Source organism: Hyperoodon ampullatus, assembly GCF_949752795.1.
Source record: "Hyperoodon ampullatus genome assembly, chromosome: 17".
Classification (NCBI taxonomy): domain Eukaryota; kingdom Metazoa; phylum Chordata; class Mammalia; order Artiodactyla; family Ziphiidae; genus Hyperoodon; species Hyperoodon ampullatus.
The window spans coordinates 33,864,995-33,891,014 of record NC_136930.1 but is presented as its reverse complement, the minus strand read 5'-3'; the positions used below and the strand labels follow the sequence as shown (position 1 = coordinate 33,891,014).

At 34.2% G+C, this 26,020-nt stretch overlaps 1 protein-coding gene across 1 annotated transcript in view; it reads left to right on the top strand.

Moving 5' to 3' along the window:
- Window positions 1-302: 302 nt before the first annotated feature.
- LOC307065647 (uncharacterized protein C8orf88) overlaps window positions 303-26,020 on the top strand; it is a gene marked incomplete at its 5' end in the record, with an annotated part of 43,827 nt that continues 18,109 nt past the window's right edge. The window contains 3 exons of the mRNA XM_079722537.1: window positions 303-375; window positions 2,886-2,959; window positions 9,878-9,950. Of these exons, the coding sequence (XP_079578663.1) occupies window positions 303-375; window positions 2,886-2,959; window positions 9,878-9,950 (220 nt within the window). The remainder of the gene's footprint in view (window positions 376-2,885; window positions 2,960-9,877; window positions 9,951-26,020) is intronic.

Genomic DNA, 26,020 nt, shown 5'->3' with positions numbered 1-26,020 from the left:
TAGAAGAGGCAATCAAAGAAATAGGAAACAAAACTTAAATAAAAGAGTCAGTGGAGTTAAGGGAGGAAAATGTCTTAAAGAGGGAATATTCAGTTGTGACAGATGCTGTAAAGGGGTCTATGGTTGTTGCATGTTATTTTAAATGCTTTGTTTTGTGTGTTCCACCTTAACTTATAAAATAGTTATCTTCAAATGAATGTCGTGGTTATTTGTATATATGTTAAAGCAAATTGATTATCTTGTCTAGAAGATAAAATGTATTTTTCCCATCTAAAGTATGGAACCTCAAGGTCTTTGAGATAATGGAAACCAAAAAATTGATTGGTAAACCACTTCAACCAGCAAGACCTGTTCGTCATCTGACTTCTCCCCCTGGTGAGTAATCTAGGGTACACATTTAAAAAAATTAATTGGTTAATGGCTAATTAATATTTGAAAGGCCAAATAATATATAAATAATATATGTATAAGATACATAAGTAAATAAATATATAAATGATGGATATTTAAAAAATAATGAAAACCAATGATCTCCACTGTTTGAAGAATTTAGAAGTATTACCAAAGAGAAGGATTCTTTTTTTTAATTGAAATATAGTTGATTTACAATATTGTGTTAGTTTCAGGTATACAGTAATGATTCAGTTATATACATATATGTATATATATATATATATATATATCTTCAGATTATTTCCATTATAGGTTATTATAAGATTAAATATAGTTAATTGTGCTATACAGCAAATCTTTGTTGCTTATCTATTTTGTGTATAGTAGTTTGTATCTGTTAATCCCATACTCCTAATTTATCCCTCTGCTCCTCCCTTTCCCATTTGGTAATCATAAGTTTATTTTCTATGTCTGTGTGTCTGTTTTATAATAGATTCATTTGTATTATTTTTTAGATTCCACATGTAAATGGTATCATATAATATTTGTCTCTGTCTGATTTACTTCACTAAGTATAATATTCTCTAGGTCCATTCATGTTGCTGCAGATGGCACTATTTCATGCTTTTTTATGGCTAATATTCCATTGTGTATACGTCACATCTTCTGTTGATGGGAACTTGGGTTGTTTCCATATCTTGGCTATTGTAAATAGTGCTGCTATGAACATTGGGATGCATGTATCTTTTTGAATTAGAAATTTTGTCTTTTCTGGATATATATCCGGGAGTGGGATTGCTAGATCATATGTTAACTCTATTTTTAGTTTTTTAAGGAACCTCCATACTGTTTTCCATAGTGGCTGCACCCATTTACATTCCCACCAACAGTGTAGGAGGGTTCCCTTTTCTCCACACCCTCTCCAGCAATTATTATTTGTAGACTTTTTGATGATGGCCATTCTGACCTGTGTGAGGTGATACCTCATTGTGGTTTTGACTTACATTAAGAAAATTCTTAATGGTTTACCAGACCAACAAAGGTGGGAAGAACTCGTGTATATTTTTGCCTGAGAGCAACTTGTGTATCTTTTTTTTTTTCATGTCTCATTTTCATGGTTAGCAACTGGCTTCTGCTCAGAATGATACTCTCAATACAAATTGTGTCCTGTGATTATGATCACTGCAGGGCAGTCATGTGGAGAGAGCATTAGCCTTTAAAACATATACCTAATTGAAAAAAATTAGTACCAAGCAACACTTACAGATTAAGGCTGTGCTTGAGCTGGAACATAAAATCTAATTTTTCAGGAAATCTAAATTTTCTAAAATATTTTCTTTTGCCCATAAAACTAAACTTTTGGACAAATTCTTGAAACACTTGGTATTTAATTTCTAAATTGGAATAGTGACCTTTTTATTATTTTTATTGCTAGTATATATATTTATATTTTAAGTATATTTGTCTATACATATATATAAAATATAAAAGTTATTTAAATTCTGTTTAGTCCATGTGTTCAACTGAATAACTGGCTACTTAGAAAAGGGAAAATATAACCCTTTTACTGGGTACAAAGATGAATCAGAAAAGATAGAAATGACACAGCTCCTCAGTCCTCCATTTGTTTTCCTATCTTTGGTTCCTACAAAGATTGTCTCTACTTTGGTAATGTTTCCTTTGAAGATGGCTGTGACTTAGGACAGACAAAATGAAATTAAGGGATCTTCTGGACCATAGTTTAGCAATGCTGAAGCTGTATCCTTCTGGTGCACTGAAGAAGCAGTTGTGTAGGGCGAAGTCTCAGATTTTTTCCTAAAGCGAAGGAAATAAAACCATTGGCAGCTGCTTCTTTCTGTGACTAGCCTTTTTACAGTACTCGTCCCTCCCTCATTTGTACAGGTTCAGTTTTCCACTGATCCTTTCCCTTGAAGGCTATTTCAGGGGTAGGTAGGAGTGGGCTGGTAGTCCTGATCTCTCATTTAATTTTATCCTAAGATCTGGACAGGAGTAGGGGTTTATTAAGCAGAAAAGTTAAGTAAATCAGAAATTAATTTTAGCCTTTCTCAGCATACCTCTATACTCTCTGGACAACTCACACCCTCAAAGAAATCTACTTTTTCTTCAAGACCCAGATTGAGTTATTTCTTTTCGTGAAGCCTTAGTTGATACCCCCAAAGCCCATTCTACTCTCCCCTGGTATCTTCTCTGTACCTGTCACATAACTTTTTTTTTTATTATAGTCATTATTTATGAGCTTGTTTTTTTAAAAAATAAGCTATGAACTCTTTTAGCTCTGAGCTTTTTTCATGCTTATAAACCCATCACCTAACATGGTTGCTGACATTTCATTGTGTTGAGTAAATGAACTATCAGAAAACATTTCAAAACAGTGCCTAGAATATCCTAGGTACTTAAGGTTTTTAGGTGGTGATATACCATTTATTGAAGTAATAGATATTTAAAACAGTTTTTTTTTTCTCTCCTAACAGGAACAGTATTCCCTTTCAACTTCCAAAATGAATATCCATGCAACACACAGTACTTACAAAGTGGAGTTAGCAGAGTAAGTCTTAGAAGTTATAATAAAATAAAACATTATGACTGGAAAGTAACATTTGTTAGATGGCTGTTGTGTGCCAGGTACTATACTAAGTGCTTTATATACTTTTTAAAAGTTATGATCTATTTCAAGCATATATTAAAGAGAATAAACACTTATTAATACCCGTTGCTCACCGTTTTCAAATCTAAATATTTTATTTTATTTGTTTTAGAAAATGTTAAAGAAAAAAACCTTACAGGTAAAATTTTAAAAACCTATATATCCCTGAACCATCCCATTTCCTTCCTATACTTCCCCAAGATAACTAGCCTCAATTTATTATTGTTTTCGTGAATGTATTAGTACTTTTGCTATAACAAATAGAATTGTTTTAACTGTTCTACAATTTTATATAAATAATATTTTACCTACACATATTTTGCTATATTTTTTCACATTTAGGTTTATATTTAAGGTTTTCTAATTTAATTTTTTGACTAAATAAAATAGTCACAAATTTAAAAATTCAAAATATACAAAATGACATTTAGTGAAGTTTCCCTCCAATCTCTATCCCCCAGTCACCTATTTCCTCTGATCAGAAGTAACCATTGTACACCTTTCTTATCTAGAAACTTCCAGAAATACACTATACATAGACAAGCATAAATATATTTATAAATGGAATACTAGGCAACTGTTAAAATGAGTAAAGCAGTTCAATATGTGCTGATACAGAATAATCTCTTTATATATATATATATATATATATATATATATATATATATATATATATATATATATATATATATTAAGCTACCACATTTCTTGTTCCATTTTTTGTCACGGGCATGACACTTGTTTCTGTTTTATAATAGAAATAGAAATATTTTATAATAAATGCTACAATAAACACCCATCTGTATGTTATGTTTTATACATGTTTGAGAGGTTCTCAGTAGTATAAACCTGGAGTAGAATTTCTATATACTATAAAATTTCACTCCAAAGTGATTTGTACAAGCAATGCATGAAGTACTCTGATTTTTCTACATCCTTACCTTGTTATTGTCAGACTTTCACTCTTTTTTCATGTTTAATGGGTGAGAAATGTATCTCATCAGTTTTAATTTTTAATTCTTTATTACTTTGAATGCAGCATCTTTTCTTATGTTTAATTTGGCCATTTGATTTTTCTCTTTTGTGAATTATCAGTTCATATCATTTACCCATTTCTCTTGGTCTGTGAGAGAATTGTTTATTTTTTGTGTGTGTTTTTTTTTTTCAAACTTTAAAATTTTAATGTTGTCATATTTTAAATTTTTTTATGATTTCACTCTTTGTGTCATTGTTTATGAAGTTTTCTCATCCCTAAGATCAAAGGATATTTTTCCTACATATTCTTCCAAAAGGTTTAAAGTTTTGCTTTAATATTTAAGTGTATAGTCTACCTGAAATTAATTTTTATATGATATAGATAGAAATCTATTTTTTTCATATAGAAGACCAGTTGTAAATCACAATTTATTGAATGATCTATTCTTTCCATACAGATTTATGCCATCTTTATTGTATAAGTTTTCAGATAAATAGAGCCTGTTTCTGGACTCTTAATTCTTTTCCATTGATCTATTTGTGTATCTCTGTGTCAGTACCATGATGTCTTAATTACACTTGCTTTATATTAATTTTTTAAGCCATTGTAATGTTTTGTTTTATCTGTTCCAGTAGTTAGCATTTCCCTAATTAATACAATAATAATATTCATACCTCTCTTTGGAACCCTTGACCTTCTTTTAGAAACTTTATAAATAAAAAGGAGTATATTAATACTGTAAATTTTATAGAGAAAAATCAATTAATTAGATATACTTCTAAGTTTAAAATTTTGTCTGCTGCTTCAATTATAATGCAAAAGTGACCAGAATCTATGTCAGAGATATATCACATAATTTATAAAGAACGACACTTTTTACTAACTCTCTGTATTTTTTTAAACCAACTTTGTTAAGATATAATTTACATACAGAAAAATGAACCCATTTGTTCAAAGAGTTTTGATAAATATATACCTCACATAACTAACCCAACAATGAAGCTATAGAGCTGTAGTTTCATCTTCCCCAAAAGTACTCTTTTATTCCTTTACAGTCATTCACCGTCCCCACTTCCACTAATCCTAGTGCTCCCTCCTCCAGGCATCCGCTGATCTGCTTTCTTTAACTAAAAATTAGTTTTGGCTGCTCTAAAATTTCATATAAATGAAATCACACAGTCTATATTCTTTGGTGTTAGATTTTTTTTTTTTTTTTTTTTTAGTACGAGGGCCTCTCACTGTTGTGGTCTCTCCCGTTGTGGAGCACAGGCTCCGGACGTGCAGGCTCAGCGGCCATGGCTCACGGGCCCAGCCGCTCCGCAGCATGTGGGAATTTCCCGGACTGGGGCATGAACCCGTGTCCCCTGCATTGGCAGGCAGACTCTCAACCACTGCGCCACTAGGGAAGCCCTGGTGTTAGATATTTTTTGCTCAGCATAATGTTTTTGAGATTCTTCCATGTCCTTGTACATAGGAGTAGTTGGTTTGTTTTTAATTTGGAATAGTATTCTGCTGTGTGAATATAGGACAATTTATTTATATCTCAGTTGATGGACATTGGATTGTATCTAGTTTTGGGATATTATGAATAATGCTGCTGTGGATAATTGTGTTCACATCTTTGTGTGGGCATACACACAATAACCAGGAGTGGAATTGATGAATTGTATGTTAAGTTGGTTTAGAAACTGCCAAAATGTTTTCCAAAGTGGTTGTACCATCTTACATTCCCACTAGTAGTGTGTGAGGTACCAGTTGCTTCACATCCTTGTCAACACTTGGTATAGTCAGTCTTCATTTTTAGCCATTTTAGTGTGTGAGTAGTTGTATCTCATCGTATTTTATATTTGCATTTTCTGAATAATTAATGAGATTGAACATTTTATCATGAGTTTATTTACCATCTGTATTTTTCTTTTTTCTTTTTGGTAAGTGTCTGTTCAAATCTTTTGCCTGTTTCTAATATTTGAGTTGTTTGTCTTTTTATCACTGAATCATATGAGTTTGTTGAAATCACTATATCATATATGTGTGAATTTATTTCTAAACTCTATTATGTTCTACTGATTTATATGTCTGTTTTTTTCCAGCTTTATTGAGATATAATTGACATATAATGTGTAAGTTTAAGATATAGAATGTGATGATTTGATACATGTGTATGTTGTAAAATGTTTACCACAATGAGTTCAGTTAACATATCCTTCATTTCACATAATCACTATTTTGTTGTTGTTGTTTTGTTATAGTGAGAACATTAAGATATACCCTCTTAGCAGCTTTCAATATACAATATAGTATTGTCAACTATAGTCATCATGCTATATACTAGATTCCCTATATGTCTATCTCTTGGTCATCATCACACTTTACAGACTGCTGTAGCTTTCTGATAAGTCTTGAAATCAAGTAATGAAAGTTCATTAACTTTATTCTTTTTCAAATTTGTTATTCTGGGTCCTCTGCATTTCCATATAAGTTTTAAATGAGGCTGTCAATTTCTACAAAAAAGCCTATTGGAATTTTGATTGAGTTTAAAAATTAATTTGAAAAGAATTAACATCTTAATTTTGAGTCTTTGATCCATAAACATGACATTTCTCTCTGTGCTTTGTTTTTTTTCAGCATAGGGGTCTTGAGCATCTTTTGTCAAATTTATAAGCATTTTGTATTTTTTGATACTATTGTTAAGTGGTATTTTTTGTAAATTTCAAATTCCACATCTTGGATACTAGGATATAGAAATACTATTGACTTTTGTGTATTGACCTTGGCTAAACTCACTTCTTAGATCTCATAGCCTTTTTGTAGTGTATTCCCTCCCATTCTTGCTCTATTGTCATAATTTTACTTTAGCTTGTACTATAAATACACAGCACATTGCTGCTATTTTTGCTTTTGTATATTATCTTTTAAAATAATTTTTAAAAATAAAAGAATGAATTTTATTTTACCTTCATTTATTCCATTTCCAGCACTCTTAATTTCTTTGTGTAAATCCATGTTTATTACTGGTATTATCTTTCTTCTGCCTGAACAACTTCTTTTAATCTGTTTTTTTTTAAATTATTACCTCATAAAAAAGCACTTGAAAACTTTGGCTTAACAACAACTTATTATCTTTCATGGGTCTGTGGGCTGACTGGTCTTAGGTGGCCATTTCTCAAAGATGTGGTTGCAATCAGATAACATCTAGGTCTGGAGTGCTTTAAAGTCTTGAATGGACTGGATGGCCAGATGGCTTACTCACATGGCAGGTAGTTAATGCTGTCTGTTGGTTTAGAGTTTAGCTGCCCCTGTAGACTGGAAGGGGCACCTACAAATGACCTCACCAAATGGCCTGGGCTCTTTACAGCACCATGTCTGGGTTTCAAGACTAAGGCCTGGAAACCAGCAGGGGCCTGTCATATTAGATTGGTCAGAGCAGTCACAGAGCTTGCTCAGATTCAAGGGGAGGAGGTAAGAGAATGTCAAGAATTTGTGGCCATCTTTGATCTGTTTAAGAATAATATGAATTTCCCTTCATCTGTATTACCAATTCATGGCCTTCACCCATTATTTTTATTTATTTATTTATTATTTATTTATTTATATTTTTTAATTAAAAAAAATTTATTGGGGTATAGTTGTTTTACAATGTTGTGTTAGTTTCTGCTTTATAGTGAGCGAAGTGGAGTTCCCTGTGCTATACATCAGGTTCTCATTAGTTATCTATTTTATATGCATTTATATATATATATATATATATATATATATGTCAATCCCAATCTCCCAATTCATCCCACTTCCTCCTTCCCCCCTTGGTGTCCATACATTTGTTCTCTATGACTGTGTCTCTCTTTCTGCCTTAGACACAGCTTCATCTGTACCATTTTTCTAGATTTTCTCTTTCTGACTTACTTCACTCCGTATGGCAGTCTCTAGGTCTGTCCATGTCTCTACAAATGACCTAATTTTGTTCCTTTTTATGGCTGAGTAATATTCCATTGCATATATGTGCCAGTCTCAGAGACCTCTGGGACAATATGAAATGCACCATTCTTTTTTATAGGCTTTTTTCCCCCATTGTTTCCTAGGAGCTCCTTTATACTACAGAAATTAGTTCTTTATGAGTTACAGTATTTTTCCTGTTTACATTTTGTCTTTTGAGAGTGTTTATAAATCTTACTCTTTAAATTTTCATCCTAGGAATGGATGTTGATATGAATTTGTCTCTTCCTGTTCTCCTTCCTCATCTCAGTGGTGTACATTTGTTTAAGATAAGTGACAGGGTCTGGGAATATTTTTGCTATAAAAATGAAAAGGCTAAATAGAATATCTGGGTGTGCAGATTGGGTATTTCACCACAAATTGCAAAGAAACTTGACTTGGAACAAAAACAAAACTGGTGTTTATTTTGCTTTACTCAAGCCTAGTCAACATTTTTCATTTCCTAAACTAGCCATATTATCCCATGTTTTGCAGCTTAAGGCTGCTTTTCTTCCATAAACATTCATTTTTCACCGGTCAGCCAGCCTAACTCCTATTAATCCTGTAAGTGTTGTTTAAGCATCACTTCCTATGTAAAGTGTTTCCTCAAATTTCTAAGTCAAATTTTATACCCCTTCCTTCCATTGCACCTTCTGCATATCTTTATTATAGAACTTCTCAAGTTTTATTGTCATTTAGTGTTTTATTTTTCTGTCTACCTTTTAGTTTGTGATCCCTCCAGAAACATATACTGGAATGTCATGTTCATTTTTGTATTCCCAATACAAAGCACAGTGCCAGTCATGTAGTAGGCACTCTGTGTTTGTTAAATGAGTGGGTTTAATAGGGCCACTGCTATCCATTTGGTGCCTTACAAGAATTAGAAGAAGAACAAAAAATTATATAAAAATACAGATTTTGTTAGAATAAGATACTTTGCTGCCACCTGCTAGGGTATCTGCCACATCTGTGCTGTGAATGGTACCCCTTTAGATCCACATTCTTCATAACTATATGCAGTAGCCCTGAGTTTCAAAAGCTAGCTCGACTACCTCTTATCTATGTACTTTTGGATTTGTTACTAAACACTTTTTGTCTTGGTTTCCCTTGTCTGTAATATGGTGATCATAACACTTGCCTTATTTCCTTGTAAGATTATGACAGTGAAATGAGATAAGACATAGATAATCACCTTATAAAATTTTAGTAGGTGTACTTTCTTAAATGCTGTGAAAGATTTGAAATCTACATTTTCGGTTGTTAATATGTGCAGGCATGACAAAGTAAATTTACTTTTTTTCAGCTTTATTGAGATATGATTGACAAATACAAATTGAATATATTTAGGTTGAACAACATGATTTTTTTAAAAAGTTATGCAACCTGATGATGTAATATACATACACATTGTGATATGATTACCACAATCAAATTAATTAACACACACAATTTATATGGAAACACAAAAGACCCCGAATAGCCAAAGCAATCTTGAGAAAGAAAAATGGAGGTAGAGGAATCAGGCGCCCTGACTTCAGACTATACTACATAGCTACAGGAATCAAAACAGTATGCTACTGGCACAAAAACAGAAATATAGATCAATGGAACAGGATAGAAAGTCCAGAGATAAATCCATGCACCTATGGTCACCTAGTCTATGACAAAGGAGGCAAGACTATACAATGGAGAAAAGACAGTCTCTTCAATAAGTGATGCTGGGAAAACTGGACAGCAACATGTAAAAGAGTGAAATTGGAACACTCCCTAACATGATACACAAAAAAAGAACCCCTCAAAATGGATTAAAAAACAAAGTGTTAGATAAAAATTTTAAAACCTTAGATAAAAAGTGTATTTTCTTCTTTCAATAGTGTAAGACGAATGGAATGCAAGCCTTTTCTCAAGGTCTTAATGAACAACAACATCAGTCTCCAGTTAAAAAAGGTAAATTTTTACCATAATTCCCCTTTCATAAGAGCGTCTTAGCATTCATGTAAAGTTAATATTTGCTTAGCTGCAAACCTTAGGTACATAAGAAATTTTATTATATTCTTTTGGTTGATTTCTGTCTATATTTGGTTATAAGTTTGACTGCTCTAAAGGGGAGACCACAATAACAGTGACTGAAACAAGATAGAAGTTTATTTCTGTATCTTTTGTATCATGTAAAATTTTGAGCTGGTGTACTCATTCTGGTCTGTGAAGTTGCTACCAGCCCCTGTATTATACTGTCCTATGGCTTTACCATCCTCAATACATGGCTTCTATCTTATTGCACAAGATGAATACCTCTGATCCAGCCATCATGTTCCCTCTCTAGCCATCAAGAAGGAAGTAAGGAGGAAGAAAGTTCTAAAAAGTATGACCCAGAAGTTGTATATATAACTTCTATTTAATTTCTCATTGCCCAGAACTTAGTCATGCTGTACAAAGCAGACTGGAAAATATAATCTTTAACTTTCCAGCCAGCTAATTCTATTGCTGAAGCAGAAAGGAAGAATTGCTCTTGGGAAGAACAAATAGTCTTTCCCACACCAACTACTTTTCTAATAAAGTAAAGATTATTTATTAATTTAGTTTCCAAATTTTTGTCAACCAATCTATGTATGTAATTTAAAAGTTACAAGTTATAAAAATACTCTATTAGCATTTTCTTCTAGTATTTAACTCCATATTCTGAAGAAAATATTTAAATGTTTTCCATATTTCTCATTTTTTATATTATATTTTGAAAGCCTCTTTTGGAAAATGAGAACTTATGTCTTCCACATCAGTCCCCTCACTTCTTCAACCCTTCTGTCTACCCCCTCCCCATGACATAGTTACTTAAATTTCATTTAGAGCATCATCACTCAGTTGCTTTGCTGAGAGGTTCATATATGAGAGGTGCATATCTCTGTTTCATACAATCCATCTTTTTTCCTGGAGTTAACGTTTGCCTTGTTTTTCTATGCAACTGTTGTTAACTTTGCACATCAGTTGCTCCAACAACTCTGCCACACTTATATATATTTTCCTTATGGTCATATGTATCAGTTGGCATTTTTTCCCCTGAAGGAGACTTTCCTTTTAGAATCCTCCATTATCCTGTTCCAGTATGGATTAATTACAATTCAGTGCTGCTGTGAAGCTGTTTTCCTGGAATGGACTTTTACTGTTATCTGGGGATATTCCCCTTGCAATTCTCAGGTTTCTTTTTTCTTCTTTTTGATTGAAGTAAAACTCATCATTTAAACCATTATAAATGTACAATATCATGCAACCATCACCACTATCTAATTCCAGAACATTTTTATTACCCCCAAAGAAACCTCATACCCATTAAGCAGTACTCCCTCATTCAGTCCTCTCCCCAGCCACCAGCAAACACTAATCTGCTTTTTGTCTTTATGGATTTACTTATTCTGGACATCTCACTTAATAGAATTATAAAATATATGACATTTTGTTTGTGGCTTCTTTTATTTACCATAAGTTATTCAAAGTTCATCCATGTGTAGCATGTATCAGTACTTCATTCCTTTTTATGGATGAATAGTATTTTATTGTATGGGTAAGCCACATTTTGTTTATTTATTTCTCAGTTAATGGACATTCAGTTGTTTTTACTTTTTGGCTATTGTGAATAATGTTGCTATGAATATTTGTGTACAGATTTCTGTTTGAACACCTGTTTTCATTTCTCTTGGATATATGCCTATGAGTAGATTTGACAGGTCATATGGTAGTTCTGTGTTTAGCATTTTGAGGAACTGCCACACTTGTTTTCCACAGTGGCTATACCCCTTTACATTCCCAATAGCAATGTGTGAGGGTTCCAATTCCTTGACATCCTTGTTAGGGTCTTTTTTTTCTCTCATAACCAATCTAGTGGGTGTGAAGTGGTATCTCATTGTGATTTTGATATTTATTTCTCTAATGACTAATGATTTTGAGTGTCTTTTCATGTGTTGTTGGCCATTTGTATTTCTCCTTGGAGAAAGGTCTATTCATGTCCTTTGACCATATTTTAATTAGGTTGTTTTCTTTTTGTTGTTGAGTTTTAAGAGTTCTAGATAGTAGGCCCTCACCTGTTCTCTCCCTCTCTCTCCCACTTCCCTTCTGCCTTCCTCCCCTTCTCTCTTTCCCTATGTATGTGTGTGTATGTGTGTGTGTCTGTGTGTGTGTAATAAATATATACATATATTTATTAGGTATTAGATATGTGTATATAAGACCCTTATCAGATATGTAATAATAGACACTAGACTCTTATCAGGTATATAATTGTCAAGGACTTTTTCCTTTGTCTTTTCATTCTCTTGATAGTATACTTATATGTACACATTTTTTTAAGTTTGTTGAAGTCCAATTTATCATTTTTTCTTCTGTTGCCCATGCCTTTGATGTCATTTCTGAGAAATTGCCAAATCTCAGGTCATAAAGATTTATCCCTATGAGTTTTACAGTTTTAACTCTTACATTTAGCTCTTACATTTAGGTCCATTTTGAATTAATTTTTGTATATGGTGTGAGTTATAAGCCAACATTCACTTTTTAAAATTGAGGTATAGTTGACATACAATATTATATAAGTTTCAGGTGTGCAGAATACTGAATCAATTTTAAAGGTTATATTTCATTTATAGTTATTATAAAATGTTGGCTATGTTCCCTGTGTTATGCTATATATCCTTGTAACTTATTTATTTTATACATGGTAGTTTGTATCTCTTAATTCCCCGCCCCCGTATTTCCCCTCCCCCTTCCCTCTCCCTACTGGTAACCACTGGTTTGTTCTCTATATCTGTGAGTCTATTTCTTTATGTTATATTTAATAGTTACTTTTATTTTTTAGATTCCACATATAAGTGATATCATACAGTATTTGTCTTTCTCTGACTTATTTCACTTAGCATAATACCCTCCAAGTCCTTCCATGTTGTTACAAATGGCAAACTTCCATTCTTTTTTGTGGCTGAGTGATATTCCATAGTATATGTATACCACATTTTCTAATTCCATTCCTTTGTTGATGGACACTTGGGTTGCTTCCGTATCTTGGCAATTGTAAGTAATGCTGCTGTGAACATTGGATGCATGTATGTTTTCATTTTTTTTTTCAGATAAATACCCAGGAATAGAATTGCTGAGTCATATGGTAGTTCTATTTTTAGTTTTTTGAAAAATCTCCATTCTGTTTTCCACAGTGGCTGCACTAATTTATATTCCCAACAAAAGTGAACCAGGGTTCCCTTTTCTTCTCATCCTCACCAACATTTGTTATTTGTGTTCTTTTTCATGATAGCCATTCTGACAAGTGTGAGGTGCTATCTTGTTATGATTTTAATTTGCATTTCTCTGATGATTAACGATGTTGAACATCTTTTCATGTGCCAGTTGGCCATCTGTATGTCTTCTTTGGATAAATGTCTATTCAGGTGTTCTTCCCATTTTTTAATTGGGTTGTTTGTATTTTGATGTTGAGTTGTATGAGCTGTTTCTGTATTTTAGATATTAACCCCTTATTGGTCATATTATTTGCAAATATTTTCTCCCATCAGTAGGTTATCATTTAGTTTTGTCAGTGGTTTCCTTTGCTGTGCAGAAGCTTTTAAGTTTAATAGGGCCCATTTGTTTATTTTTGCTTTTATTTCCTTTGCTTTAGGAGACAGATTCAAAAAAATATTGCTACAATTTATGTCAAAGAGTGTTTCACCCATGTTTTCTTCTAGGAATCTTATGGTTTCCAGTGTTACATTTAGGTCTTTAAACCATCTTGAGTTAATTTTTGTATATGGTGTTAGAGAATGTTCTAGTTTCATTCTTTTACATGTAGCTATCCAGTTTTCCCAGCACCGCTTATTGAAGATACTTTCTTTTCTCCATTGTATATTGTTGCCTACTTTGTGGTAGATTAAATGACCATAAATTCATGGGTTCATTTCTTGAGCCCTCTGTTCTATTTCATTGATCTATGTGTATGTTTTGTATCCTACTGTTATTTTTTTTAATTGAAGTTCAGTTGATTTACCATGTTGTGTTAGCTTCTGATGTACAGCAAAGTGATTCAGTTATACATACACATACTCATATATACATTCTTTTTCATATTCTTTCCATTATGGTTTATTACAGGATATTGAATATAGTTCCCTGTACTATACAGTAAAGACCTTTTTATCCATACTGTTTTGATTACTGTAGCTTTGTATATAGTCTGAAGTCAGGGAGCATGATACCTCCAGTTCTGTTCCTCTTTCTCAAGATTGTTTTGGCTATTTGGGGTCTTTTGTGTTTCCATACAAATCTTAAAATTATTTGTTCTAGTTCTATGAAAAATGCCATTGATATTTTCATAGGGATTGCATTGAATCTGTAGATTGTCTTGGGCAGAATGGTCATTTGAATAATATTAATTCTTCCAGTCCATGAACAAAGCATATCTTTCCATCTATTAGTGTCGTCTTCAGTTTCTTTCATCAAAATATTAGCAAATTGAATCCAACAATACATCAAAAGAATCATACACCATGATCAAGTGGGATTTATTCCAGGATGCAAGGATTTTTCAATATCTGCAAATCAATCACTGTGACACACCATATTAACAAACTGCAGAATAAAAATTATATGATCATCTCATTAGACACAGAAAAAGCTTCTGACAAAATTCAACATCCATTTATTATAAAAACTCTGTAGAAAGTGGGCATAGAGGGATCATACCTCAACATAATAAAGGCTGTATATGACAAGCCCACAGCTAACATCATACTCAATGGTGAAAAGCTGAAAGCATTTCCTTTAAGATCAGGAAAAAGACAAGGATGCCTACTCTCATCAGTTTTATTCAACATAGTATTGGAAGTCATAGCCACAGCAGTCAGACAAGAAAAAGAAATAGAAGGAATCCAAATTGGAAAAGAAGAAGTAAAACTGTCACTGTTGGAAGATGACCTGATACTATTCATAGAAAACCCTAAAGCTGCCACCAAAAAACTTCTAGAGCTCATCAATGAATTTGATAAAGTTGCAGGATACAAAATTAATATAAAGAAGTCTGTTGCATTTCTATACACTAACAACAAATGCTCAGAAAGAGAAATTGAGGAAACAGTCCCATTTACAATTGCATCAACAAGAATAAATACCTAGGAATAAACCTACCTAAGGAGATAAAAGACCTGCACTTGGGGGCTTCCCTGGTAGCAAAGTGGTTGAGAGTCTGCTTGCCGATGCAGGGGACACAGGTTCGTGCCCCGGTCTGGGAAGATCTCACATGCTGTGGAGCGGCTAGGCCCATGAGCCATGGCTACTGAGCCTGCGTGTCCAGAGCCTATGCTCCACAATGGGAGAGGCCACAACAGTGAGAGGCCCGTGTACCACAAAAAAAAAAAAAAAAAAAAAAGTACTTGGAAAACTGTAAGACACCAACTTTATTTTTTTGCATTAGGTATGCAGTTGTCTCATCACCATTTCTTAAAAAGACAGTTTTTTTTCTCCATTGAATAATCGTGGCGCCTTTGTAGAAAACCTTTGACCATAGGTTTATGTGTTTATTTCTGGACTCTCAGTTTTGTTCCCTTGATCTGTAAGTCTACCCTTATTTCAGTACCACACTTTTATTTACTATAGCTTTATATTAAGTTTTGAAATTGGGAAGTATGAGTCTTCCAACTTTGTTCTTTTTCCAGGTTGTTTGGTTATTTGTGATCCCTTGCAATTCCATGTGAGTTTTAGAATCTGTGCTTCCATTTCTGCAAAAAAAAAAAAAAAAAGAAAGAAAAAGACAAGACTGTTGGAATTTTGATATGGATGGCATTGCATTTGTAGGTCACTTTGGGGGATTATTGCCATCTTAACAATATTGAATCTTCCAATCTGTGAACATGGGATATATTTCCATTTATTTAGGTATTCTTTAATTTCTTCCAGCAGTTTCTTACAGTTTTCAGTGTACAAGCTTTATACCTTTTTGGTTAAATGTATTCCTACATATTATTTTTCATACTAATAAACTGGTTTTCTTAATTTCCTTTTTGTGTTATTCATTAATTGTGTATAAAATACCACTGATTTTGTGTGGGGACATTTCTATGAGCTTAAAGAAATAAAGGATCATAAGAGAAAATTATGAATAATTAATTGTATGCCTATTAGGTAATTTAGATGCAATAGAAAAATTACTAGAAACACAGAAATGATCAAAACTTACTCAAGAAGAAATAGAATATCTGAGTAAACCTATAAAACGTCAGGAGATTGAATTTGTAATACAAAATCTCCCAACAGAGAAAAGTCTAAGATTTGTTGGCCTTACTGATGAATTCTACCAAACATTTAAAGAAGAATTAATACTAGTCCTTCCCAAGTTCTTCCAAAAAATTGAAGAGGAAGGGACACTTCCCAACTCTTCTATGAGGCCAATATTACTCTGATATAAAAGCCAGACAAAGATATCACTCCAAAAGAAAACTACAGACCAATATCTCTTAAAATATGGGTGCAAAAATTCTCAGTAAAATACATGAAAACCATATTTAGCAGCACAATAAAAGGTTATGCACTATGGCTAAGTGGGTTAATCCCAAGAATACAAAGGTGGTTCAACATTTGACAATTAATCAGTATAATACACCACATTAACAGAAGGCAGGGGCAAAGAAGATACATCACTATCTCATTTGATGCAGAAAAAGCATTTGGCAAAACCCAATACCCTTTCTTGGTAAAGTTTCAGAAGCAAGGAATAGAAGGGAACTTCCTCAACATGATAAAAGGTATATATGGAAAACCCACAGCTAACATTGTACTCACTGGTGAAAGACTGAAAGCTTTCCCCTCTAAGATAAAGAACAAGTCAAGGATGCCCACTCTCACCACTTTTACTTAACATTATGGAAGCTCTCACTTGAGCAATTGGTCAAGAAAAATAAATAAAAGACATTCAAGTAGGAAAGGACAAAGTATTCTCCAGTCACACATGACATGGTCTTATGTGTAGAAATCCTAAAAAATCCACATAAAAAATTTAGACCTAATGAATTTAGCAAAGTTACAGGATACAAAATCATTGTCATTCATGATTTTAGTAATTTGAGTCTATTTTTTCTTAGTCTTCATCAATTTTAAACTTTTCAAATAACTTTTTGTTTTGTTGATTTTCTCTGTTGTTATTTTATCTCTATTTCATTTATCTCCACTCTAATCTTTATTTCCTTCATCCTGGTAACTTTTGATTTAGTTTGCTCTTATTTTTACTAGTTCTTTAATGTTTAAGGTTAGATATTTATTTGAGTCATTTTTTTACTATAGGTATTTATAGCTGTATGTTTTGCTCTGAGCACTGCTTTTGCTGCATCCCATAAGTTTTGGTATGTTGTCTCCTCGTTTTGACATCTCAAAGTGTTTTCTCAGTCCTCTGTTATTTTTCTCTTTGACCCATTGGTTGTTCAAGAATATGGTTTGTTTTTTTTTGTTTGTTTTGTTTTGTTTTGTTTTGCAGTACACGGGCCTCACTGCTGCCTCTCCTGCAGCGGAGCACAGGCTCCGGGTGCACAGGCCCAGTGGCCATGGCCCACAGGCCCAGCGGCCATGGCCCATGGGCCCAGCCGCTCCGCGGCATATGGGATCCTCCCAGACCGGGGCATGAACCCGTGTCCCCTGCATCAGCAGGTGGACTCCCAACCACTGCGCCACCAGGAAAGCCCAAGAATATGTTTTTAATTTACACATATTTGTAAATTTTCCAGTTTTACTTCTGTTATTGATTTGTAGTTTCATTCCATTGTGGTCAGAGAGGATACTTTGCATATCAGTGTTTTAAAACTTTTCGAGACTTCTGTGGTCTAACATATAGTTTGTCCTGGATGTTTTATGTGTACTTCAGAAGAGTGTATATTCTGCTGTTGTTGACTGAAGTGTTCTGTATAGTCTGTTAGGTCTATTTGGCTTACAGTGTTGTTCATGTCCTCTCTTTCCTTTTTGATCTTCTGTCTAGTTTTTCATTCATTATTGAAAGTGGGGTTTTGAAGGCTCCAATTGTTGTTGTTAAACTGTGTGCTTCTTCTTTCAATTCTGTCAGTTTTTCCTTCTGTTGTTAGGTACATATATGTTTATAATTGTTATCTTTTTAATGAATTCACCCCCTTTATAGTTATATAATATCCTTTTCTTTTTCCTTTTAACAATTTTTGTCTTAAAGTTTGTTTTCATCTAATGTTAGTATACCCTCTCCAGCTTTCTTTTGGTTTTTGTCTGCATCAAATATCTTTTTCATTCTTTTACTTTCAGCTTATTTTGTGATTGAATCTAAAGTGAATATCTTTAGACAACATATAATTGGATCATATTTTTAATCCATTCTGCCAATCTTTGCTTTTTAATTGTTTGTGACATTTAATGTAATAACTAATAAGGAAGAACAGCTCTACCCATTTTGCTATTTGTCTTCTATAACTCTTTTATCTTTTTTTATTCTTCAATTCCTCCATTAATGCCTTCTTTTGTGTTTAATAGATTCTTCCTAGTGTATCATTTTTTATTCCCTTTTTATTTCCCTTGTCATATATATTTTAGTTATTCTCCTAGTGGTTGCACTGGGGAATAACTGAATTTACAATAATCTAGTTGGAATTAATATCAATTTAGTTTCAAAATTATATAAAACTTTACTCTTATATAGCTACATCCCACCTTTATGTTGTTATTGTCTTTATACATATTTCTACATATTTTGTCTTTATACATTGTGTAATCTACCAACCTAGATTATAATTATGCATTTTTATGTATTTGTTTTTTAAATCATACAGGACAAGAGAGGACTCACATCCAAAAATTCATTGATACTGACATTTATATTTACCTATGTAGTTATGTTTAGTGGTGTTCTTTATTTCTTTGTTTGAATTCTAATTACTGTGTACTGTCCTTTTATTTCAGCCTGAGGATTTCCTTTAGCATTTCTTGTAAGGCAGGTTTACAAGCAATGAACTCTCTCAGTTTTTGTTTATCTAGAAATGTCTCAATTTCTTTTTCATTTGAAGATAGTATTGCCAGACATAGATTTCTTGGTTGACGTGTTTTTTGCTTTTAGTAACTTTGTCATCCCACTGCTTTCTGGCTTCCATGATTTCTGATGAGAAATCAGCCTTTTCTCCAATTGAGAATCCCTTGTAAGTGATAAATTGCTGCTTTTCTTCAAGATTTTCTCTTAGTCTTTTAACAGTTTGCTTATAATGCATCTGAGTGTGAATCTCTTTGAGTGTATTTTGCTTGTAATTTGTTGAGCTTCTTGGATGTGTCAATGTATATATTTTGTCAAATTTGGGAAATTTTCTGCTATTATTTCTTCAAATATTCTTTCTGCCCTTTCTCTCTCCTCTATCCTTCTGTGTCTTCCATTATGCATTTGTTGGTATTCTTGTGTAGTCCCACAGGTACCTTAGGCACTGTTCATTTTTCTTCATTCTTTTTTCTTTCCAGTCATCAGATTGGATAATGTCATTGACTTATCTTTAAATTTGCTGATTCTTTCTTCTGCCTGGTCAAATCTACTCTTGAACCTTTCTAGTGAATTCTTCACTTTGGTTATTGTAATTTTCTTCTCCAGAATTTCTATTTGATTCCTTTTTATAATTTCCATTATTGATATTTTAATGATATTGATATTTTGGCAAGACACTTTTCTCATGGTTTCCTTTAGCACTTTGGGCATATTTAAATTAGTTTATTTGAAGTCTTTCTCTAGTAAGTCCAATATCTCTGTTTCCTCAGGGAAGGTTTCTATTAATTTCTTTTTTCCTGTGTGTGGGCCATACTTTATTATTTCCATGCCCTGTATTTTTTGTTGTTGTTGAAACTGGATATTTTGAGTATTATAATGTGCTTCCTGTGGAAATCAGATTTTACCCCCTTCCCAGGGTCTGTTGTTCTTGCTTGTTGTAAATGTTGGTTTTTTTTTTGTTTAATGACTTTTCTGAACTAATAGTATAAAGTCTTTATTTGTCATGTGTGGCCATTCAAGTGTCTTTTTGATATCTTCATGGTCAGCTAATGATTTGGCACAGATTTCCTTTAATACCTAGAACCAAAAAAAGAAAAAAAGCCCTTTCCCAGGCTTCGCATATGACCTCAGTGTGTGTGTTGGGGTGTGCCTTCAGTACTCAGTCTGGCAGTTTACAGCTCTGCCTTTGCCTTCTTCTTGCTTGTGAGGAACCTGAAGGACAGCCAGGGGTGAGAGCTTGGGAACTCCTCAAGCCTTTCTGTGAGCATGAGCCTAGCCTTTAGCATGCATGTAGGCTTCTAAATTCCTTGGAACATCTGAGAGTCTTTCAGTGCCTTTATTCCCCAACACATCTCTTTCCCTAGCCTTTCCTCCCAAGCTTTTTGTTTTGCCCATTGTTTGCTCCAGTTGTTATCCCTTGTCCTAGGTGGAAGTGGCTAATACATTTCCATATAAATGTTTTGACAAATAGATTCAGATAGTAGCCTCAGACCTGGGAGAGTTCTTAGGTGAAATATAGGCAAGTCCTTTGAGATGATTCTTCAGGGAGCCACCAGAGAGGTCAAAAAAATGCCACCACTATTCTTTGAGACTGTATTGCTCTCTCCAGTAGTGGGAACCTAAATCAGGAATGAGGCCTGTTATTTTCAAGGCCACAGCCAAGCTGGGTTGGCGGAGATGTTCCCAGGCAAGTTAAAATGCCACAAAACTCTTTACCAAATTTAGCTGATTTTTTCTTCACAAATCATTCCCCTGTTTTATGCAAGCTTTTGATTAAATTCCAGAATTTAGGAAAAAGTTGATTCTGGAAGTTTTTGACACTTTATTTGTTGCTTTTGTGGAGAGAAGGACTTTTAGAGTTCCCTACTTGGCAATTTTCACTGACATCACTCTCTTCTTCATTCCTTTGCTTTCTTCTTTCTTCACTTTGCTCAAGTGCATTCTCCAGGAGCTTCATTGTAAAGGGCATTGGGTTGGTGAATTCTTTTAATCTGTGTATTTACTTACACACTTGATTGGTAGTTTGGTTGGATAGAAAATGCTGAGTTAAGGATGAACCTTAAAAACATTATGCTAAGTGAAGAAGCCAGACACAAAAGATCTGATATCGTATGATTCCACTGATATAAAATGTGTAGAAAAGGCAAATCTGTAGAAACAAAGTAATGATTGCTTAGACTGGATTGGGAATGGAGAGTGACAACAAATGAGAGTGAGGTATCTGATGATAGTTGATGTAAAAGTTCTGTATTTCTCATTTGTGGCTACTCAGGTCTCTTTTGTGATATCTTCATGGTCAGCTAATGATTTGGCAGAGATTTCCTTCACTGCCTAGAATGAAAAAACAAAAATAGATTGTGGCAGTGGTTGTGCAACTCTGTAAATATACTAAAAATCATTGAATTGTACACTCAAAATGAGTGAATATTATACTATGTAAATTATACCTCAATAAAGCTATGGAGGAGGAGGAAGAGGAGGAAAATGAGAATTAGTAGAACTCTGCTTGGTAGTGCTGTCAAAACCTGCTGAGTGAAGCACAGTGAGTGAATCTTCAACCTCAGGAGCCTGTGCTTTGGGAACTCACAAGAACAATCTGGGTTTCTCTTGTGTTGATTAAATATAGAATTTGATTTTTAAAACTTCCATGTTGAAAATTATTTTCATTCTAAAATTTTAAGGCATTTTGCTTTATTTTCTAGCAGTCTATATTAATTGGCTCTTAATTCTATGAAGTCCAGTGCCATTTTGATCCCCAGTTCACCAAGGCCCTTAGCAAATGGCTTTGTCTTTTATTCCTGTTTTTTGTTTTCTTTTGTTTTGTTTTGCCATTGTTGCTCTGGAAGTATTTTGGATTGTGTGTTTACCTTAGGTTTTCTGAAATTTCCTATTGTTGTGTCTCTTTCTGTAGTCTTTTTTTTTAACTCAAATTTTTCTCCTGAGCAATTGGTGAACTTCTTCAATCTCAAGAATTAGGTTCTTCTGATGTGGAAATTTGTGGATATTTCTTTGATAATGTTTCTCATCTCCATTTTCTTTGTGTTCTCTTCCTAAAACTATTATATTAGTAATATATTAGTAACATTAGCCTACTTGTCTCTGATTGTTTCTCTAATTTTCTTATATTTTATTTCTTATTTTTCATCTTCTCATCTTTCAGGTTTACTTCCTAATAGCCTTCCTCAAATTTCTTTATTTGGTAGCATAGCCCAGAGAACAACTTGGAATTGAGTATTAGCCATTAGTTATTTTAAAAGCCAAAAGTCATTTCCATCACTGGAAAATTCTCATTCACTTCTTCCACATTGCACCGCAGCAGTCTCTCCTTTCCTCCCAGCAGTTTCACTCCTAGTTTTCCACCAAAGGAAAATGAAAAAAATAGGTCCACACAAGAACTTATAGTATATCCAATTCATCCAAGTTGTCAAATGTTGGCTTAAAGTTGTTCATAGTATTCTCTTATTTTCTATTTAATGTCTATAGGATTGTGGTGATAACCCCTTTCTTATCTTTGATACTGATCATTTGTGTTCTTTTTCTTTATCAATTAGTCTAGCTTGAGATTTGTCAGTTTTGTTTCTCTTTTCAAAGAACCAACTTTTGGCATTTTAATTTTATATACTTTTTCTATTTTGGTGATTTTTCCTTTTTATGAATTCCTTTCTTCTATTGTGGGTTTAGTTTGCTCTCCTTTTTATAGCATTTTTAGGTGGATTGTTAGGTTATATGTTGTAGATATTCTCTTATTATAAGAATGTATAAGAACAAGTGAAGGTAGTCAGAAAGAGAAAGACAAATACCATATGATACCACTTATATGTAGCATCTAAACTGTGGCACAAATGAACCTATCTACAAAACAGAAACAGACTCACAGACATAGAGAACAGACTTGTAGTTGCCAAGGGGGAGGGGCATGGGGGAGGGAAGGACTGGGAGTTTGGGATTAGCAGATATAAACTATTATATATAGGATGGATAAACAACAAGGTCCTACTGCACAGCACAGGAAACTATATTCAATATCCTGGGATAAACCACAATGGAAAAGAATATAAAAAAAGAATGGGGGCTTCCCTGGTGGCGCAGTGGTTGGGAGTCCGCCTGCCGATGCAGGGGACGCGGGTTCGTGCCCCGGTCTGGGAGGATCCCACATGCCGCGGAGCAGCTGGGCCCGTGAGCCATGGCCGCTGAGCCTGTGTGTCTGGAGCCTGTGCGTCCAGAGCCTGTGCTCCACAACGGGAGAGGCCACGGCAGTGAGAGGCCCATGTACCACAAAAAAAAAAAAAAAAAAAAGAATGTCTATATGTGTATAACTGAGTCACTTTGCTGTACAGCAGAGATTGGCACAACACTGTAAATCAACTGTACTTAAATTAAAAAAAAATAAAATTACAAACCTAAAAAAACGGAATGTTTAAGAACAAAGCTGAAGGAATAACCCTCCTGTGAGATTTCAGGCAATACTAAAAAGCTACAGCAATCAAAGCAGCATGGCATTGGCACAAAAACAGACATATACATCAATGGAACAGAACAGAGAGGCCAAAAATAAACACACGCACCTACGATTAATTAATAGGTGACAAAGGAGACAAGAAATAAACCCACACACCTACGGTTAATTAATACATGACAAAGGAGATAAGAATATACAATGAAGAAAAGACAGTCTCTTCAACAAGTGGTGTTGGGAAACCTGGACAGCTGCATGTAAGTCAGTTAAATTAGAATACTGCTTCACAGCATTTACAAAAATGGTTCAAAGACCTAAATATAAGACATGACACCATAAAACTCCTAGAAGAGAATATAAGCAAAACATTCTCAGACATAAATCATAGCAGTATTTTTTTAATAGTTTATGCTTTAAAACAGTTATACATATACATCTGTTCCCATATCCCTTCCTTCTTGCATCTCCCTCCCTCCCCCCTCCCTATCCCACCCCTCCAGGTGGTCACAAAGCACCGAGCTGATCTCCCTGTGCTATGCGGCTGTTTCCTACTAGGATCTACCTTACGTTTGGTAATGTATATATGTCCATGCCTCTCTCTCGCTTTGTCACAGCTTACCCTTCCACCTCCCCATATACTCAACTCCATTCTCAAGTAGATCTGTGTCTTTATCCCTGTTTTACACCTAGGTTCTTCATGACATTTTTTTTCTTAAATTCCATATATATGTGTTAGCATATGGTATTTGTCTTTCTCTTTCTGACTTACTTCACTCTGTATGACAGACTCTAGGTCTATCCACCTCATTACAAATAGATCAATTTCGTTTCTTTTTATGGCTGAGTAATATTCCATTGTATATATGTGCCACATCTTCTTTATCCATTCATCGGATGATGGACACTTAGGTTGTTTCCATCTCTGGGCTATTGTAAATAGAGCTGCAATGAACATTTTGGTACATGACTCTTTTTGAATTATGGTTTTCTCAGGGTATATGCCCAGTAGTGGGATTGCTGGGTCATATGATAGTTCTCTTTGTAGTTTTTTAAGGAACCTCCATACTGTTCTCCATAGTGGCCGTACCAATTCACATTCCCACCAGCAGTGCAAGAGTGTTCCTTTTCTCCACACCCTCTCCAGCATTTATTGTTTCTAGATTTTTTGATGATGGCCATTCTGACTGGTGTGAGATGATATCTCATTGTAGTTTGGATTTGCATTTCTCTAATGATTAATGATGTTGAGCATTCTTTCATGTGTTTGTTGGCAGTCTGTATATTTTCTTTGGAGAAATGTCTAGTTAGGTCTTCTGCTCATTTTTGGATTGGGTTGTTTGTTTTTTTGCTATTGAGCTGCATGAGCTGCTTATAAATTTTGGAGATTAATCCTTTGTCAGTTGCATCAATTGCAAATATTTTCTCCCATTCTGAGGGTTGTCTTTTGGTCTTGTTTATGGTTTCCTTTGCTGTGCAAAAGCTTTGAAGTTTCATTAGGTCCCATTTGTTTATTTTTGCTTTTATTTCCATTTCTCTAGGAGGTGGGTCAAAAAGGATCTTGCTGTGATTTATGTCATAGAGTGTTCTGCCTATGTTTTCCTCTAAGAGTTTGATAGTTTCTGGCCTTACATTTAGGTCTTTAATCCATTTTGAGCTTATTTTTGTGTATGGTTTTAGGGAGTGATCTAATCTCGTACTTTTACATGAACGTGTCCAGTTTTCCCAGCACCACTTATTGAAGAGACTGTCCTTTCTCCACTGTACCTTCCTGCCGCCTTTATCAAAGATAATTTGACCATAAGTGCGTGGGTTTATCTCTGGGCTTTCTATCCTGTTCCATTGATCTATCTTTCTGTTTTTGTGGCAGTACCATACTGCCTTGATTACTGTAGCTTTGTAGTATAGTCTGAAGTCAGGGAGCCTAGCAAACAGAATCCAACAGCACATTAAAAGGATCATACAACATGATCGGGCTTCACTGCTGGTGCAGTGGTTGAGAGTCCGCCTGCTGATGCAGGGGACACAGGTTTGTGGCCCAGTCCGGGAAGATCCCACATGCCATGGAGTGGCTGGGCCCGTGACCCATGGCCACTGAGCCTGCATGTCCAGAGCCTGTGCTCCACAATGGGAAAGGCCACATTAGTGAGAGGCCCGCGTACCAGGAAAAAAAAAAAAAAAAAAAAGGATCATACACCATGATCAAGTGGGGTTTATTCCAGGAATGCAAGGATTCTTCAATATAAGCAAATCAATCAATGTGATACACCATATTAACAAATTGAAGGAGAAAAACCATATGATCATCTCAATAGATGCAGAGAAAGCTTTCAACAAAATTCAACACTCATTTATGTTAAAAACCCTGCAGAAAGTAGGCATAGAGGGAACTTTCCTCCACATAATAAAGGCCATATATGACAAACCCACAGCCAACATTCTCCTCAATGGTGTAAAACTGAAACCATTTCCACTAAGATCAGGAACAAGACAAGGTTGCCCACTCTCACCACTGTTATTCAACATAGTTTTGGAACTTTTAGCCACAGCAATCAGAGAAGAAAAGGAAAT